Below are 17,807 nucleotides of genomic sequence, written 5' to 3'. Positions count from 1 at the left end.
CCAGAGTGCACAGGCGCACGCACATCCTGACACTGAGCACCCATAGGCACACTACTCGAAGAAGCAACAGGTTTATCTCATGGGTTTCAGGCTGCTCGGTCATTCTTATGCTATGTTTCCTGATTCTCCATCCTTCTCCACACAGCAGTCATCCACCTCACCTCCTTTATTAAACTGAAGGGACATGGGGATTACACTTCTCTGGGGATTGGGCAAGGGGAGAAAGAGTGTTATATCAGCAGTCCATCAAGCTGCTGGAGCAGCGTCTCAGACAGATGAAAGCACCCCAATCCACATTGGCCATGGCTCCACAAGAGAAGCACAAGTACCCACTCTGACTAGAGGAAGGAGGCACTGTGCAATTGCCAAGGACGAAGAGCACAAAGTTAACAGCTACACAGAAGTTATTAGCCCTACACGGAAAGTACTTTCCTCAGGCTCCAAAATTGCCCTGATGCAACCACCCACATGCCTCACTGCAGCACCAACCCGAGGCTCTCAGAGAGGCAGAGAGGGAAATGCTTTCCCTAGTTTAGAAAGCACAGCATACATTGCATTCTCAAGCAGACAGCACCCCCCGCTCAGCTACAAGAGCGTGGGCTTAAGGCAGCTGCAGCGTGCAGTACCGTAGAGGCACTCCAAGTCATCCTGGCCTGAGATCAGCCAGCTCCTGAAGAGACGCAGGTGGTAGGAACACTGATGTAGGTGGTGGGCCAGAGTGGCATCCAAGGAGATATTCCGTCTCATGGCATAGTCAGAGGAAAAACGGCACAGCAGCTGGGCAACACGGTGGTGTTCAAGCACATCTACAGGAGAAGGGAACCACAGAAGGCGAGAGAGAGAGAGAGAGAGAGGGTAGCTGAGAAATGAGAAAATGGAGACAGGTGGGGAAAAGACAGGTGGAGACATGTGCTGAACCCCCAGCCCCAAAGAGTAGGAAGAGCACTCTCCTCACCACCCAATACGCTGAACCTTCAGCCCCCAGGGTACAATCCCATTGAAGAGCTCGTTTATATTTAGGTTGTTTCTTTCCAAGATTTTAGTTTTTCTAAAATGAACAAACCCCAGGAACACATTTTTAGCCTGTGTGTAATTAAGATCCAGGCTGGGCTACAAAACAAGAAAGGTAGGCCCAGGCCTGGCCCTTCTCCCACTGAACCAAGAAATCCAGATACAGCCTTTGGTGCCAGAATCCTGAGCACTGTGTATGGGGAAGAAAAATGTATGGTTTGGAGAGCACAGCAAGGGTGGAAAATAGCCAGCAGGGAGGCTGAGAAATTAGCTGAGAACAGATCACCTGGAGGTTCTGAAAATGCAGAGGGGCACAAGTTATTTACAGCCCCCATAAGAACATAAGAATGGCCATACTGGGTCAGACCAAAAGGTCCAACCACCCAGCATCCTGTCTACCGACAGTGGCCAATGCCAGGTGCCCCAGAAGGGGTGAACCTAATAGGTAATGATCAAGTGATCTCCACCCTCTGACAAACAGAGGCTAGGGACACCATTCCTTACCCATCCTGGCTAATAGCCATTAATGGACTTAACCACCATGAATTTATCCAGTTCTCTTTTAAATGCTGTAATAGTCCTAGCCTTCACAAACTCCTCAGGCAAGGAGTTCCACAGGTTGACTCCGTGCTGAATGAAGAAGAACTTCCTTTTATTTGTTTTAAATCTGCAACCCATTAATTTAATTTGGTGGCCCCTAGTTCTTATATTATGGGAACAAGTAAATAACTTTTCCTTATTCACTTTCTTCACACCACTCAGGATTTTATAGACCTCTATCATATCCCCCCTTAGTTTCCTCTTTTCCAAGCTGAAAAGTCCTAGCCTCTTTAATCTCTCCTCATATGGGACCCATTCCAAACCCCTAATCATTTTAGTTGCCCTTTTCTGAACCTTTTCTAATGCCAATATATCTTTTTTGAGATGAGGGGACCACATCTGTACGCAGTATTCAAGATGTGGGTGTACCATGGATTTATATAAGGGCAATAAGATATTCTCCGTCTTATTCTCTATCCCTTTTTTAATGATTCCTAACATCCCGTTTGCTTTTTTGACTGCCACTGCACACTGCGTGGACGTCTTCAGAGAACTATCCACGATGACTCCATGATCTTTCTCCAAGATGACGAGAGTGCCAAGAAACACTGGGAAACGTATCAGCCCCACTCCATAGAATTGTATTGTCATCCTCAAGGCAGTGTGGAAAGACTACTAAATTCCTTCCCTTCACACACTGCGGGATTCATAATATTGGTGCCCAGTTCCTCCTGGAGTCACAGATTTTAAGGCCAGAACGGTCTATTATGATTATCTAGTCCAGCCTCTGGCCCAGGGCAGATAATTTCACCCAGTGGTTCCTGCATCAAGCCCATCGCCTGCAGTCGAGCTACAGCAGATCTTTTCAATTGATACTTCCAGTCTGGATTTAGACAGGGAATGCATCGTGTCCCTAGGTAAGTTGTTCCAGTGGTTAATTACCCTACACTGTTAAAAATGTGCATCTGATTTCTAGTCTGCATTTAACAGAATCATAGAACTGGAAGGGACCTCAGGAGGTCATCTAGTCCAACCCCCTGCTCAAAGCAGGACCAATCCCCAACTGAATCATCCCAGCCAAGGCTTCGTCAAGCCTGACCTTAAAAACTCCTAAGGAAGGAGATTCCACCACCTCCCTAGGTAACGCATTCCAGTCCAGTCCCCCGCACTCAAGGCAGGACTAAGTATTATCTAGACCATCCCTGACAGCTGTTTGTCCAACCTGCTCTTAAAAATCCCCAATGATGGAGATTCCACTACCTCCCCAGGCCATTTATTCCAGTGCTTAACCACATTGGCAGTTAGGAAGTTTTTCCTAATGTCCAACCTAACCCTCCCTTGCTGCAATTTAAGCCCATTGATTGCTTAGTTATTTGCTCCATTATCTTTCCAGATACAGAAGTTAAGATGACTGGTCTGTAATTCCCTGGGTTGTCCTTATTTCCCTTTTTAAGGATGGGTACTATATTTGCCCTTTTCCTGTCTTCTGGAATCTCTCCCTTCTTCCAAGACTTTTCAAAGATAATCGCTAATGGCTCAGATATCTCCTCAGTCAGCTCCTTGAATATTCTAGGATTCATTTCATCAGGCCCTGGTGATTTGAAGACATCTAACTTGTCTAAGTAATTTTTGACCTGTTCTTTTCCAATTTTAGACTCTGATCCTATTTTATTTTCACTGGCATTCACTATTTTAGACATCCCATTGCCACCAACGTTCTTGGTGAAAACCGAAACAAAGAAGTCATTAAGCGCCTCTGCCATTTCCACATTTTCTGCTATTGTCTTTCCCCCCTCATTGAGTAACGGGCCTACTCTGTCCTTGGTTTTCCTCTGCTTCTAATGTATTTCTAGTAAGTTTTTTAAAAATTTGTCTGGCTCCACCTCCCAGCCATTGGATCTCATGTTGTTTCTGTCTGATGGATTAAAGAGCCCTATGCTCTGTGCACTTTTTTTCCCCAACACACACACTGCGGGTGCCCTATTTCCCTCTATAATCTCTCTATGGGCATCAGGCTGCTGTTACAGTGGGGGGTGGCCTATGGAAGGCTGCTCCATAAAGGAAGAGCTTGGCTTCCACGTGCCACATGTGCTTACCAAACTATTTTCAGAAAGATACCGGAATGAGCCATGCAGCTGCTCCCTTTGCACAGAATGAGACCGAGTCCACCTGGTAATTTCTCCCACGGTCTGACCTGCTTGGAGACTCCGTATGTCTACACACCAGAAGCTGTACACAGGCTAAGCTACCTAAGCTAGCATGAATCCCACTAGTGTGGGTGACAGCAGCAGCGAAGACGCATAGCGCAGCATTCAAAGTGCACTAGTTTGCCGAGCATTACTCAGGGTCTGTGTCAGACTTGAACTATCCATGCTGAAGCCCACGCTGCCCTGTTTTCCCTGTTCTTGTAATCTGAACCAGCGCAAATCCAGCCAGTGCAGGCAGGCTAGCCCACGCAGACCTTTGGCTGTGCAGACACACCCTTCAGAAACTAGCCAGACCCTAGCTTTGTGCTTTATGATGGTTCTTTTCTGTTCTTAGACTCATCTTCTAGATCACAGAGTGTTTACTGAGCACCAGCATTCAGGTTGAGAAGAGACAGTCTAACCCAACTAAGAGAGAAGTACTTCTACTCATGACTCTTAATAACCTGCTCCAGTCCCAGCCACTCCCTATCCATGAGGAATGGGTAGGAATGTTAGCTGTAAAACAAAATTTTTCTGAACATTTCTGTTCAAGGCTTAAGAGAGCAAATACTTATGAGCCATTTGACAGACCAGGAGAACCAACTGTCTTCATAACATCTAAAGATGCACAGAATTAGCATCAGGTTAGGAGCTACACAGAGCAGGGGAGTTGGAGAACACAAGGAGCAGAGCCACTCTTCCCCTATTCCTTGCTGTTAGGGTGGGGAGAGCAAAGCAGACTGTACTGCAGCTGCCCTCCCTCCTGGCTAAGAAGAGGGGAACAAATATGGAGCCCAGTCTCTGAGTTTCGTGGGTTCAGTGCGGAAGATTTCCCACAGCAAAGGAGAAAGGCGCTGCCCTTTTGAATGTCAATGAACATTCCACAACCTTCCTTTGCGACCATATTTGTTTGTGAGATTAAAAGTGAATTCTCCAATGACATGATGCTTGGGGGGAGGGTGCATGTGAAAAGGTGAGACCAGCTACCAATGCCATCATGTTGGGTGGGGGATGAAGAGAGATGGGGGGGGGGGGGGGGGAACATGAGAGGGACTAGCATTGCAAGCAACACTGTGCAGGTGGGAGACCAGGAGAGAACCAGAGCTACCAAGGCCACTGTGCTGAGGGGCAGCTTGGCTACAGGAAATGCTAGGGATCCCTGCTGTTTTATCCTCTTACTCTCACCTCAGTAGATTGCATTTTCCATGGCCACCAGCTGGAGGCTGCCTTTGCCTCACTTATTAACGCCATCTAACCCCAGAGCTGCCCTCGCTCTTCCTCCGCTGCCATGCACAGCAGACTAGAGAGCCAGTCATTGCTTCTCTCAGGATACAGACCGTCAAGGCAGATTGTGCTGCAGGGTTTGCACGGCTATGCCTCCCACACCATCAGTGAGATGGAGAGAGTGAGCATGGAGGAGACGCTGACGCCAGTACAGAATTTGAGGCTGCTAAAGGATCCAATTCTTGTTTGCTCACATTTGTTTGGCCAGTTGGGGTGCAAACACCTCTGGAATAAACAGGCTGCCAGGATTCTAACAGGCTGCCCAGGCCTGGGCCCCTCACAGACAGTAACACAAAGTGAGCAGGTTAGTCACAATGAGACAACAGGGAAAACGGTGAAACAGTTGGACACCAGATACACAGACGCGCAGAGGAACATGAGAAGGCTGAAGGAAGGGGTACACAGAATGACGTGCAGAGAGAACGGAACGTGAGGATGAGGTTAGAAGCATGAGGAAACGTCAAATCAAGGAAGCAAACGTACCATTAGTCGGATGCTTTGCAAACGACACAGAAAATCGTTTTACGGCTGGCATAGACAAGAGCTCTGAGGAAATAAAAACAGATCATCTCAGTTAATAGCCTGCTTCTAAGGAGCCCTGAGACTTTGCATGCTTACAACTATCCTTGCCTGATAGACCCCTCACACTTATCCATCTGCCTGACCCCCAGACACCCGCTCCCACTTGACACTTCTCTTGACACTCCTTACATCTGCAGCACCTGACAGAGTCCTCCAGGTCCCTCTTTACACCTGCTCTCTGCCTCCCTTGCACTTATGCCCACTAACAGTCTCCCTTCCTGATACCCTGCAATGTTCTCACACTTCTTCAGCCCCATTCTTATACACAGGAGGCACTCCCTGCCCTCCTACCTCATTTTGCCTAGAGATACTCTCTGCTGTCTGAGTTGTGCATGGACTGGTCCTACTAGAGACAGCTGGGGGAAGAGATAGGGCTCTTCTGCACAGGTGACCAGGACATTCTCAGAGTCAGTATAGCACAAAGCCACACAGAACGCAGCAGTACAATATAGGCCAAGCCACTCAGAACTTATTGGGGAGAAGTGAAGTGAAGTGCCTAAGACTGCTCTCCCCTTGCAGGAACAGAAGATTCAAAGTAAAGGACACTGTAGCCTCAGTGTGTCCCCTCCGGAATCTGTGCTAAGCAGAGAGCTTTATGACTTAAAAAGGAAAGTCAAATTTACAACTGAACAGACTAAGCAGGTGCCCCAAGACCTCGTCCCACAAGGCATTCCCAGATACAGGCCAGGCATGGCCCCTCAAGCACAGCTGGGCATCAGCTGGGCCCCACAAGGATCCCTTTGGGCATGAGTCAGGCCAGGTTCCTGGCCACAGAGGCAGCAAAGCTGTCTCACACGACTTATGTAGCTGGGGAGGGAGGGACTGAAAACAGATGGTGCATAAAAGGGCTCGGCTTTCATGGTACAGTTTTGTTATTTCCATAATCTACCGGAGAAGTCTGCAGTGAGGCATGGGGAATATTGCAGGTAGCTCCTCAGGGCGTGTGGGAAGGGACAGGCCAGCACAAACCGAAGAGAAAAAGGCTGATTGGATTCATAGCTTGGGGGAACAGAGCCCAGCTGGCCAGACTTCCACCACGGCGTGCGAATTAAAAAGGTTTTCATTTCTCAGAGTGTCTCTTTCATGCTTCCTTTTTACCAGAGCCATAAGAGCTACACACAACGTTGCCCTTCCACAAGTGCTCTAATTCAGTTGGCATCAATGCCATCTCATCCTCGTGTCTGGATCATGCTGCTGGCTATGTTTACGGAAACATTGCTGACTTACCCTCACAATTAAATTTTATTCAAGGGCTCACGGGCGTTTCTATATTTCCCTTGCTGTCTGGATGGCCCTGGAAACTGAATTACTCTGTTTACTCCTGGGTAGGTGCAGCATAGGTAGAAGCAGGACAAGATTCCCATCCACATGCACTCAAATTGGAGAGAGTTTCTCAGCCTTGACCCTATAAATCAGCTCTAGAGGAGACAGTGACATTCAGTCTCCATAGCCCACTCAACGGCTGGCTATGAGGAACTGGCCTGAGGCCAACCAACTTACTTCACAGAAGGCGATACCACGGATGACTTTCACTCGCTAGTGGATTGCGCTCCATCACACCAGTAATGTACAGGTGAAAAGCTCCGTATCTTATTCCCAGTCGCCAACAAGGAGACTTTTAGAGCAGCAATGAGCTGTGGAGGAAAGCACCACAAGCAGGGCACCACGTACTCCGCAATTCAGCCGCCTCAGAAAGAAGCAAAAGCCACCACTGGTCCAGAATTGTGCTCCGGAATCTTAGGTTGTGTCTCTAGTTTAATCCAAAGTTGTTTGATGTGCATCAGGTAACTCAGAGTATGCAAACTGCACCAACAGGATGCACACAGAACACTCATTCCATTTTCAATTCACATTGTGTGAACACACTGCAGCAGTCTGCTGCAAACTCAGGGTGCAGTCTTCTTGAGAGGTCCTTTGTTTTGCTGCTGAGCAGCATGCATCCTGGGATTGTTTTTGCTGTGAATTGTGGGGAAGCCAGCTAGGTTCTGTTTTGTTTTTGTTTTTTTAATTCTACATTTCTGCATTCTCCACCCCATCCTTCCTTTCCTGATAGCCTTGTGCTATTTTCGAATTGCTCAGTCAGCATTAACTCAACAATGCTCCATTCCACTATGGTGAAAACTGTGAATATTCAGAGCCTGCCTGGGCTGCATTATAGCACTAAAGCCAGATGAAATTGGCATTTCACTTTGCCAAATCGCCCCACAAGCAGAAGAATATTCTATGGCATCAGCACAACACACTGGAGTGGGGGGAGCAGAATGAGGAGGAAGAGGACCCTGCCAACCTGCGTGAACTAGAGGACCAGTTCCTGGATGAGTTACACAGTTCTCAGCACAGTCTATGGGTCTGGGAAACCAGTGTGGATTGGTGGGAGAGGACATTCTGCAGGCCTGGGATGACTAGCCGTGGCAAAAGAACTTCAGGCTAGGGAGAGTTACCCTTTTTGAGATCTGTGCAGAACAGACTCTGGAGCTGCATCAACAGCACACCATCATGCGGTGCCACACCCCTGCGAAGAAGCCAGTCGCCCTTGCCATCTGGAAGCTGGCCATCCCCAAATGCTACCGGTCTGTAGCAAACCAATTCGCCATGGGTCCATTCTCATGCAGGTCTGCTATGCCACTGATAAGGTACTCTCTAGCTGAGTAATGCTCAGGAGATTATTGATGGCTTTGCACGCACAGGGTTCCCAACTGTACTGGAGCAACTGGTGGAACCCATGTGCCTATTCTTTGCTGTTCCCTCACCCCACCAGGGCACAGAATTTAGAAACAGAAAAAGGGATAGTTCGCCATGGTTCTCCAAGGACTAGTGGATCATCACCGGTGATTTACAGACATAAATGAATGGCGGTCTACAAGGATCTTTTGGAACTTGGTATATGTCTTCCCTCACATGTGCTCTGGGGCTGAATGCCACAGCTCAAAACTGTCAGGGACACTACTGGACTCCCCTGCGTTCTTGGTGTCTAAAGGTTGATTCCAAAACGGGGATGGCTTCTGGTAACACTGCTGAGAGGTGCGGTGGGGAGGAGTTGCTGCTGGTCCCAGTAGCCAGTATTGCCCATGGGCTCAAGGACATGCCTGAGTCCCAAGTAACAGGACTGCAGGGCCTATTGGCCTAGTAGGAGCATGTTTAAGAGGAGAGCATTTTGGCCCAAAATAGTGTCCATGTGTTGCCTCTGCATCTCCTTGTCTTTTTCCATGATCTCCTTGGCCAGGGTGATGCTTCCCCTGGTCACAGCCACACTTTCCTGGAGAGCTGCATTTCTTTCTTCTTCCAAGTCTTGATGTACAGTTCAGTTTTCCTCTGCAACTCCGCCATGAGTGCTACAAACATTTCGTCCAGGGTTTTCCATTTCCACCCACTCAGGTGGCCAGCCTTTCTGCAGTACAGAGAAGCTCTGTCTCTGACAGTCTGGCCACTGCAGGTCCTGTGGCTGTCTGGGGGAAAAACCCAAAAAGCAGTTGCTTGTTGGTCATATTCCAGACACGCCATGATGTTTTTTCTTTATGTGACTTACAATTTTGGAGGTTCCCCCAGGACTAGGACGAGACACCGTGAGATAAAGTGGTCTATGTGTGAGGAGGGTGCTGGGTGTATCGGGATTTCTGAACATGCTGTTAGCAAGATTGGGGGGTAGGAGGGGGTGGGTTTAGAATTATGTTTCCACTTTGGTTTTGCTGTTTTGTTTGTGTGCTGGAGGCACTTCTGTGATGTTGGCAAGGTTAAAAGGGGGCTTATGGGAGGCTTCGGGGTGAGCGGGCTAGTAATCCTCCCAACAACCCCCATTAGGCTGTCCTGATTCACTAGGATGTTACACTGGGGCAGAGGCAGAGAATGCGTGACTAGGAGGCAAGGAGCAGACCATTGAGATATGCTGTGAAGTTATTCACTAGGATGGTCCCCCCAGAAATGCTGCAGGAGTGGAAGGAGCTTGAAAGCTATACCTGGGGCATGGGCAAGCATTCATTCCCTACAACATGCAAAACTAAATGAAGAATTTCCCAGTCTTAAGTTCTGCTACGTCTCCCCAGCAGACAGAGCAAATACACAGAACAATAGAGCCATACAATGATCATCAGTTAGAATGCATATTGAAGGGCATTTGTTCCTCAGCACGGAGCAGCTTGCATGCCTGGTAAAGGCATTTGCAGAACTATGATATACCACACATCACTTAAATCAGCCTCTGTACAAGATAGCTATTGTAACAGCTATTCTTTAAAAAGGCTCCAGAAGCGATCCTGGCAATTACAGACTGGTAAGCCTAACTTCAGTACCAGGCAAATTAGGTGAAGCTACAGTAAAGAACAGAATTATCAGACACGTAGATAAATACGATACATTGGGAAAGTGTCAACAGGCTTTTGTGAAGGGAAATCGTGACTCAGCCATCTACTAGAATTCTCTGAGGGAGTCAACAAGAATGTGGGAAAGGGTGATCTATTAGATCTAGTGTACTTGGACTTTCAGAAAGCCTTTGACAAGGTCCCACGCCAAGGGCCCTTAAACAAAGTAAGCAGTCATGGGATGAGAGAGAGAGAAGGTCCTCTCATGGATCAGTAAGATAGGAAATAAAGGGTAGGAACAGAAGTCAGTTTTCACAATGGAGAGAGGGTACCCCAAGGATCTGTACTGGAACCAATGCTGTTCAACATATTCATAGATGATCTGGAAAAAGGGGTAAACAGTGAGGTGGCAAAACTTGCAGGTGATAACTATCAAGTAATTTTCTAAGTCCAATGCAGACTGTGAAGAGTTCCAAAGGGATCTCATTAAATCTGATGACTGGGAAGAAAGTGGCAGATGAAATTCAACAACAATATGCATTGATAAATGCAAAGTAACGCACATTTGAAAACATAATCCCAACTATACATACAAAATGATGGGGTCTAAATTAGTTGTTACCACTTAAAAAAGACCTTGGAGTCATTGTGGATAGTTCCCTGAAAACATCTGCTCAATGTAGAGTGACAGTCAAAAAAGCAAACAATGTTAGGAGCCATTAGGAAAAAGGATAAATAATAAAAAACAGAAAATATTCATGCCACTATATAAATCCATAGTAGGCCCACACCTTGAATACAGCCTGCACTTCTGGTAGCCCCATCACTAAAAAGACATTAGTACAGAGAAGGGCAACAAAATTATTAATAGTGGTATGGAACAGCATCCATATAAGGAGAGATTAAAAATACTGGGACTGTTCATCTTAGAGAAGAGATAACTAAAGGGGGATATGATAGTGGTCTATAAAATCATGACTGGTGTGGAGAAAGTAAGTGTTATTTATTTACCCCTTCACATAACAAGAACCGGGGGTCACCCAATTAAGTTAGTAGGCAGCAGATTACACAAACAAAAAGGAAGTATTTCTTCACACAATGGACAGTCAACCTGTGGGACTTATTGCCAGGGGATGGTGTGAAGGACAAAAAGTATAACTGGGTTCAAAAAAGCATTAGATAAGTTCATGGAGAACAGGTTCATCAGTGGCTATTAACCAGGATGGTCAGGGATGCAACTCCATGCTCTGGATGTCCCTAAACCTCCAACTGCCAGAAGATAGGACTGTATAATAAGGGATGAATCACTCAGAATTGCCTTTTCTGTTCATTCCCTGTGAAGCATCTGGCACTGGCCACTGTTAGAGACAGGATAATGGTCCAGATGGACCATTGATCTGGCTCAATATGACCTTTCATATCTTCTTATTTATACCTCATGTAAACTGTGAGCACTCACGAAACTCCTTTTCCTGTAACAACTGTTTCCGTACACTTGATTTTTGCAGAAATGAATGCTTTCGTTATTCAAATCTGTTGAGGGAGGGGAGGCGGTGTAGAGACTGACTTCTGCCCTCAACATGGCCACTAGATGGGTGAAGGAGGGGGATGGTTTCAGAAGTCAAGTAAGATAAGGGAAGAGGAAAGGAAGACAGGCAGATGGGCAAGTGGCCTCCATGTGCCATGGACCTGAAAACATCAATAGTCATGGCGTTAGCATGTCACAGAGGCTGACTGCCTGGTGGAGCAGCCACCATTTTGGAAGCACTTTGGAGGGTATGGGGACATTGGGCAGCATGAGTCAAGGGAGGCAAGGCCTGGATACTCGGAAGGGCTCCTAGCTCACATCTGCCTACAAGGGCTGTGGACAGCAGTGTGGCACAATAATAGATTGTAGAATTACATGCTGAAGTTCCCCCCAGGGAATGTGTTTTTTCAGTCCCGAATGGGTTTCTGTCTGGGCCATGGGTTCAGCCAATGCAGGGCAGGAATCACGGTCCATTGCAGGAGGGTGGGACTGCAGCCAGCTGGCATGAGGGTCCTGAGTCCCAAAAAGATCCTGGCTCTCAGGAGACAACTCCTTTCTGGCATCCTCCTGCTCATCCTCTGATGCGTTTAGCTGGTCTTCATCGGGGGGATGGAGGGGGGAACAGTGCGGGCAGCAGGTCCCGAATGGTGTCTGTACAGGATGGACTAGAATTGTGTAGAATCCTATCTAGTTCATCAAAAAATGGACGGGTCACATCCCCTGCCATATTGCCTCCTTTTGTCCCATGCTATAATGTACTTTCTCCTGAGCTGCTTGCTCTGTCTGGCACTGCTTGGCATCCTGGTCGTGACCCCTTGCAGACATCTACTTTGCAATGTACACAAAAAGGTCTTTATCCTAGAGACAAGAGCTTCCTGAACTGCCACTTCTCCCCAGATGGCATTGAGATCCAGGGTCTCAGCACGGCTCCAACCGGCTACATGAGGGCATATTGTGGGGCTTCAGAAGTGCTTTGGTGGTCACACTGCAAAAAATGATACACTGGAGTCCAGGAGCAAATGGGCAAAATCTGGCTATGTGTCAGCTTCTAAAGGGAGGTGGTATAGTCCTGGAAACTTGACACCAGAGCAGGGAGGGCACACAAGTAAAGTGATAGGTCAGTAACAGTCAACCTGCAAAGCCACTGGAATCATGTAAAAAGAAGCGTGCAACAACTGCATCCACACAAACAATAGATGAACTAATCTGATTCGAAGCAAACATCACCCACTTTGCAAGAAGACCTCAGGGTTTGCGATAAATGTGTAATTAGTGAACAGTGATGGTATGGCGTTGCATGTATTCAAGTGTTTTCAAATCATATTAACTTGATTTGATCCACTATAAAGCCCCACCACCCCCCGTGTAGACAAGCACTTAGTTTTATTTTTATTGTTATGTTTCTAAACTGTTGTCTGAACTGCCTCACTCATCTCTATTGATTGGTAACTCTGAAATCTAAAGATGATAATTAGCAATGCTGGTATTTAAACCACTTCATTGCAGAAACACCCAATCAAAGGGTTTGTCTCACTTTCCAAAGTGCCTCCCCCCAGGACCCAAAAGCCTCAATAGCTTTCTATGCAGCTGCTAAAACTTCCAGCTTCCTCCTCACAACTTCCACAATGCAGCTTGCTGGCCCTGGCAGAGCAGAAAAGCATGGAGACAATGAGAAAGAAACAGAATTTAACACCAAAATAAATAACTCTGGGGCGAGTGATTTTATCAGGTTAGTCGCCTTCATACTGAATTAAATAAAAATCTACCTTCTAACATTTTATTTTATATCTATATATATAAATATATCTCTATATATTTTATTATCTAACCACTCCACAAGAATGCCAAAGAATGCAGGGACTTTGCCACAGGATTTAGACCCAGCCTGCTGGAAACTGCCCAGGGCCTTGACTATAAGCAACCAATGGTACAAACTGAGTTTGTAGGCAGGCCCCAGCTGCCCAGCATACATGCTGCAGCATTCAACAGGCAGTGAATGAGCACAGGGCCAAGACTGAGACGACCTGGGTTCCTTTCTTGACTGCTACCAGCTTGCTGCATGCCCTGCACCAAGTCAATTCTCCCTAAGGGAATAATACTGCCTCTGAACTTTGAAGGTGCCTAGAAGCTACCGAAGAAAAAAAATACTAGGACATAGGCTATTCTTTCCAGCCTCCTCACCTGTACCTCCACACTGGATGCCTTGAGCTAGCCTGCCCTATACTGGCAGATTGGCTCTGGGACCTATTGCATAACCAGCACAGATTCTCTTCCCCCCCACACACCCACCCATAGCCACCGAGGGCAGCTCAGAACTGATAGGAAAAGGTTGACCGAGACAAGGTGGGTGAGGTAATATATTTTATCGGTGAGAGAGACAAGCTTTTGAGTTACAAAACTCTTCTTCAGATCTTGGAAACGTATCCAGAGTGTCACTGCTAAATACAAGGTGCAAGAAATTGTTTAGCTTAAGTAGCTAAACACATAATCGAAGAGATCTTTCAAGATTAAGTTGCCTGTTAATACCTGTGCAGTCATAGGACAAACAAGGGGGGTTAGCAGGCTACAGATTCTTGTAAGAAGCTGTAAATTCAGTGTCTTTCTTTTTTAGTGTCTAGCAGCAGCGAGTTATGCATTTAACTTCCCAAGCTCTTCTTTTGAAGTTGTTGTGCATGTTTCCTTTGAGGACGAGGACAGAGGTCAGATACAGAGTGATCACTTTGTGAGAAGCATTCACCTAGGAGTGATACTGGGCTTGTCTTTTACCTTTTCCTTTGTGAGTCTGAGCGTAGTGATTGGCTGGTTACACCCACAGAGTTGCTATGGGGCAGTTAGTACACTGGATGCGATACGCCACGTCATGATGGGCACGTGTAAGACCCAGGGATCCCAACAGGTGTGTTATGGGGGGCACTGATCATCATACCCACCCTTTCTCGCCAATACCTTAGGAACAACATAGCTAGAACACCACAGCAAACAAGGAGAAGGTTTTGCAGTTTCCCCCAGTTTGCTTTCCTAATATCTATCACCCTTATGCTGCATCCATCCTTTATGCAGCTCATGGAGACAAGCTTCCCTATTATGTTCTACACCACAATCAGTGGCTGTGCAAATGATTATGACTTTGACCAGGCAGCAGATCAGGTCATAGGCAACAAAGACCTAGTATTATGCAGAAGTCTCTTGTAGCAAAGATGGAAGAGCAGCATAGAAAACCTCTCAGCAGACTGATCAATACAAAGTTCTCCATGAAGTTCCAGTGGATTTCTGGTTTGCAAATGCCTTCCCCAGAGTACTTTGCCAGACCAGCTTCCTCTTTTTATTCCATTCTGTCCCACTCAACGGGCCATGGCCACAAGAACTGAGCTAACATGGAAAAATAAACAATCCTCCAACTTTACCGCACCCTCACATCTCCCAGAATATCCCAGCTTCTACACGAAGTCCCTAGAGGCAGAACTGCCTCATTGCGTCCTTGACGCAGTGAAATCCATAGGTGCTGGAACTAGGGTGCTGGGGAAGCTGCCGCACCCCTGGCTTGAAGTGGTTTCCATTATATACAGGGTTTACGGTTTGGTTCAATGGCTCTCAGCACCCCCACTATAAAAACTGTTCCAGCCCCCATGGTGCCACCTCACTAAGTGCTGTATAAAATACAAATGACTATTCTTATTTAATGTGTCAACCAGACAGTTCCCCTTCACTGACAGAGTATGGGCCAGCACTTAAACCAATGAGCTGAATGTTTGATTTTATCAGGTCATCTTCATTAGGGATTCAGCTGCAGATTTTTCAGGCAGCTTCTGCAGTAAGTGAGCAATAGTGATAAGAGTTTGCAATCTCCTCCCAGCATCCTACCCAACACCTGCATCAGCACCTCAGGTGTACAGAAGTGTCTGGATGTGGGTGCATTCCAGAGGTTCTCCCGCAGATGCCCATAACTCCATATACTTCCCCCTCCCAAATATCCCCAGCCTGACCCCACCATGCATGTCATTCGGCTAACATGGCAGCCCCAGCTTCACATGTAGATAACTTGGTCTTCTTATGGGCTTAGAAGTAAAGCACAAGTGGGACCATTTGAGACAAGCGAGCTGAACCTCTAAGCACACAGGGACATACCAATGGCCCATTGAGATCAGTAATCCACCTCCAAAGAGTGGGTACTCTCAGCTTGCTTGGAGCAATACATAACAATTCAGTGTGACTGTGATTAGTGCAGGTGCAGAGGATATTCAATTCATTCATGTCTAATTCTCTGGAAAATCTTACTATATCTTTGCCTCAATAACATCTTTAGAGAGCAAGTTCCACAAGTAAATTATCTGCTACACAAAGAACATTCATACCATCTTTGTATGTCAGGCTGGTGGTGAACTTTTTGCCGTGGCTGCGTGCGTAGTCCTGAAGGTTTGGGGCACTGGAGGAGCCTCCGAGCACAGTAGTGCTAAATAGTCCTGTACACTGCGACCCTGGAAAGGCGTGGGAGGGCATTAGTATTATGTCTCCACAGCATGCATCTACAGACGACATCAGCAGTTAGCGGCGGCGAAGTAAGAGGCAGTTACTCACCTTGTGCAGTAACAACAGTTCTTTGAGATGTGTGTCCCTATGGGTGCTCCACTTTAGGGGTCTGTTTGCCCCTGCACCTCTAATCAGAGATTTTTGGTAGCAGTGTCCCATTGAGCCTGCTCATGTGCTCTCCCCCTCCCTCATGGTCTGCCTCAAGGCTATTTAGCACTGCACCAGCGAACCCCACTCACTTCCTTCTCTACCACAGAGCCCTGTAGAGAAATCTGAAGTAGAGAGGAGGAGGGTGGGTCGTGGAGCACCCATAGGGACACACATCTCGAAGAACCATTGTTACTGCACAAGGTGAGTAACTTCCTATTCTTCTTCAAGTAGCGTCCCTATGGGTGTTCCACTTTAGGGGACTCCGGAGCAGTACCCACCACTGGAGGCTGGGACTTCGGAGTGGAGTCTTTTACTACAGAGAGTACTGTGGAGTCGAAGATGGTGTCAGCAGCCAAATCTTCAGTGATCACCTAATGTTCTGCAAAAGTATGGACAGAGAACCCAATCATTGCTCTATAGATTGGGTAGATAGGGGTATCCCTATGGAATATGACTGAGGTAGGAAATGATCTCGGAGTGCGTATGGACGGAAGGAAGTCGCATCCTTGCTAAGTGATTAATGCAACTAGAGACTCATTTGGATAGTCTTTGAGGAGATATCAGAGCTTTTGGATCTTTCTGTGGATGAACGGAAGAGTTTAGGGGATTTTCTGAAGTCCTTAGTCCTGTCCAAGTAGAATGCTAATGTCCTTCTAATATCTAGCACATGCACAATTGTCTCCCAGTTGTCACAATGTGGTTTTGGGGAAAAAACAGGGAGATGGATCTGTTGATTCATATGGAAAGTGCAGAAAAAGTAGGGGAAAACTTGGGATATGTGGCCTTAGAGAAGGAGTTATTATTATTATTATTTTAAAGATAAAGGCCGTGAATGATGGGTGTGCCATCAGGGCCGCTATTTCTCCTATGTGCCTAGCTGAAGTGATGGCAATTAGAAATGCTGTCGTCATGGACAGGTTTGAGAGAACAAGTTGCCCTGGACTCGGAGGGAGGTCTAGTCCAAGCCCTGAGAACTAGATTAAAAGTCCCAGATTGGAGCGGGTGGTGTCACATGGGGGAAGAGAGTCCCAGTGCCCTTAAAGAGTCTACGTATTAGTGGTTGAGCAAACTCCAAGTGGGAAGCCATTTTCGCCATGAGATGTACCTTAAGGGAGCGGAGTGAGAGTGTAAAATGTAGTGCAGAATCAGAGGGAGGAAAGAGGAGGTTGGGTCTGTCCATTTGGAATGGCACAAACGTAGAGTCGTTTCCATTCTGTAGATGGGTATGTGGAGTGGTCAACTTGTGGTTGTGTTGCAACATGTGTTTCAGCTTGTCAGAGCATTCTGCTTCTAAGCCTTGGAACAAAGGAAGATCTAAGCCTGGAGGCAGAGGACCCATGGGCTGGGGTGAAGAGTCAGCCCATTGTTCTGAGGGGCGGGGGTGAAGAACGGGCTGACGTCCGAGGAAGAGGAGGGCATATTGCCATCTGCGTCAGGTAAGGGAGCCAGACTTGTCACAATCAATCACAACAACTCTCGCTTTGTTTCGTTGAATTTTCAACAGAATCTTGGATAGGGTAGGAAACTGGGAAAAGACATACAAGTGGGCCCTGTCCGCTGGAAAGATGATGGCAACTGCCAGTGAATGTTTCCCCAAAGGGTGGCTATATCTTGAAGCACCTCTGAATTCAGTATACACGCATTGTCATGAGAAAATTCCAACTGAGACTGTTGGTTATCCCGTTCTGTATCCCTTGTAGACAG

The 17,807-nt window shown here is 46.9% G+C and overlaps 1 protein-coding gene across 27 annotated transcripts in view; it reads right to left on the bottom strand.

The window, feature by feature from the left end:
- Nucleotides 1-17,807, bottom strand: part of PPIP5K1 (diphosphoinositol pentakisphosphate kinase 1) — a 199,230-nt gene that overhangs the window by 97,118 nt on the left and 84,305 nt on the right. For 14 of the 27 annotated variants that reach the window (XR_006284115.1, XR_005227113.1, XR_005227115.1 and 11 more), the window contains 3 exons: nucleotides 15,779-15,901; nucleotides 5,505-5,567; nucleotides 627-806 (listed from right to left, as the gene is read on the bottom strand). The exons of 3 other annotated variants lie outside the window; for them this stretch is intronic. Coding sequence is in view for 21 of the 24 variants with exons in the window: in XM_037911084.2 (XP_037767012.1) it covers nucleotides 627-806; nucleotides 5,505-5,567; nucleotides 15,779-15,901 (366 nt within the window). In the remaining 3 variants the exon portion in view is untranslated. The remainder of the gene's footprint in view (nucleotides 1-626; nucleotides 807-5,504; nucleotides 5,568-15,778; nucleotides 15,902-17,807) is intronic. 10 more of the 27 variants (XM_043523294.1, XM_037911079.2, XM_043523295.1 and 7 more) reach the window with 5 other exon arrangements.

The sequence above is a fragment of the Chelonia mydas genome, chromosome 10, assembly GCF_015237465.2.
Source record: "Chelonia mydas isolate rCheMyd1 chromosome 10, rCheMyd1.pri.v2, whole genome shotgun sequence".
Classification (NCBI taxonomy): domain Eukaryota; kingdom Metazoa; phylum Chordata; order Testudines; family Cheloniidae; genus Chelonia; species Chelonia mydas.
Note: the sequence above shows the minus strand (reverse complement) of the source record. Positions and strands in the feature narration are given on the sequence as shown.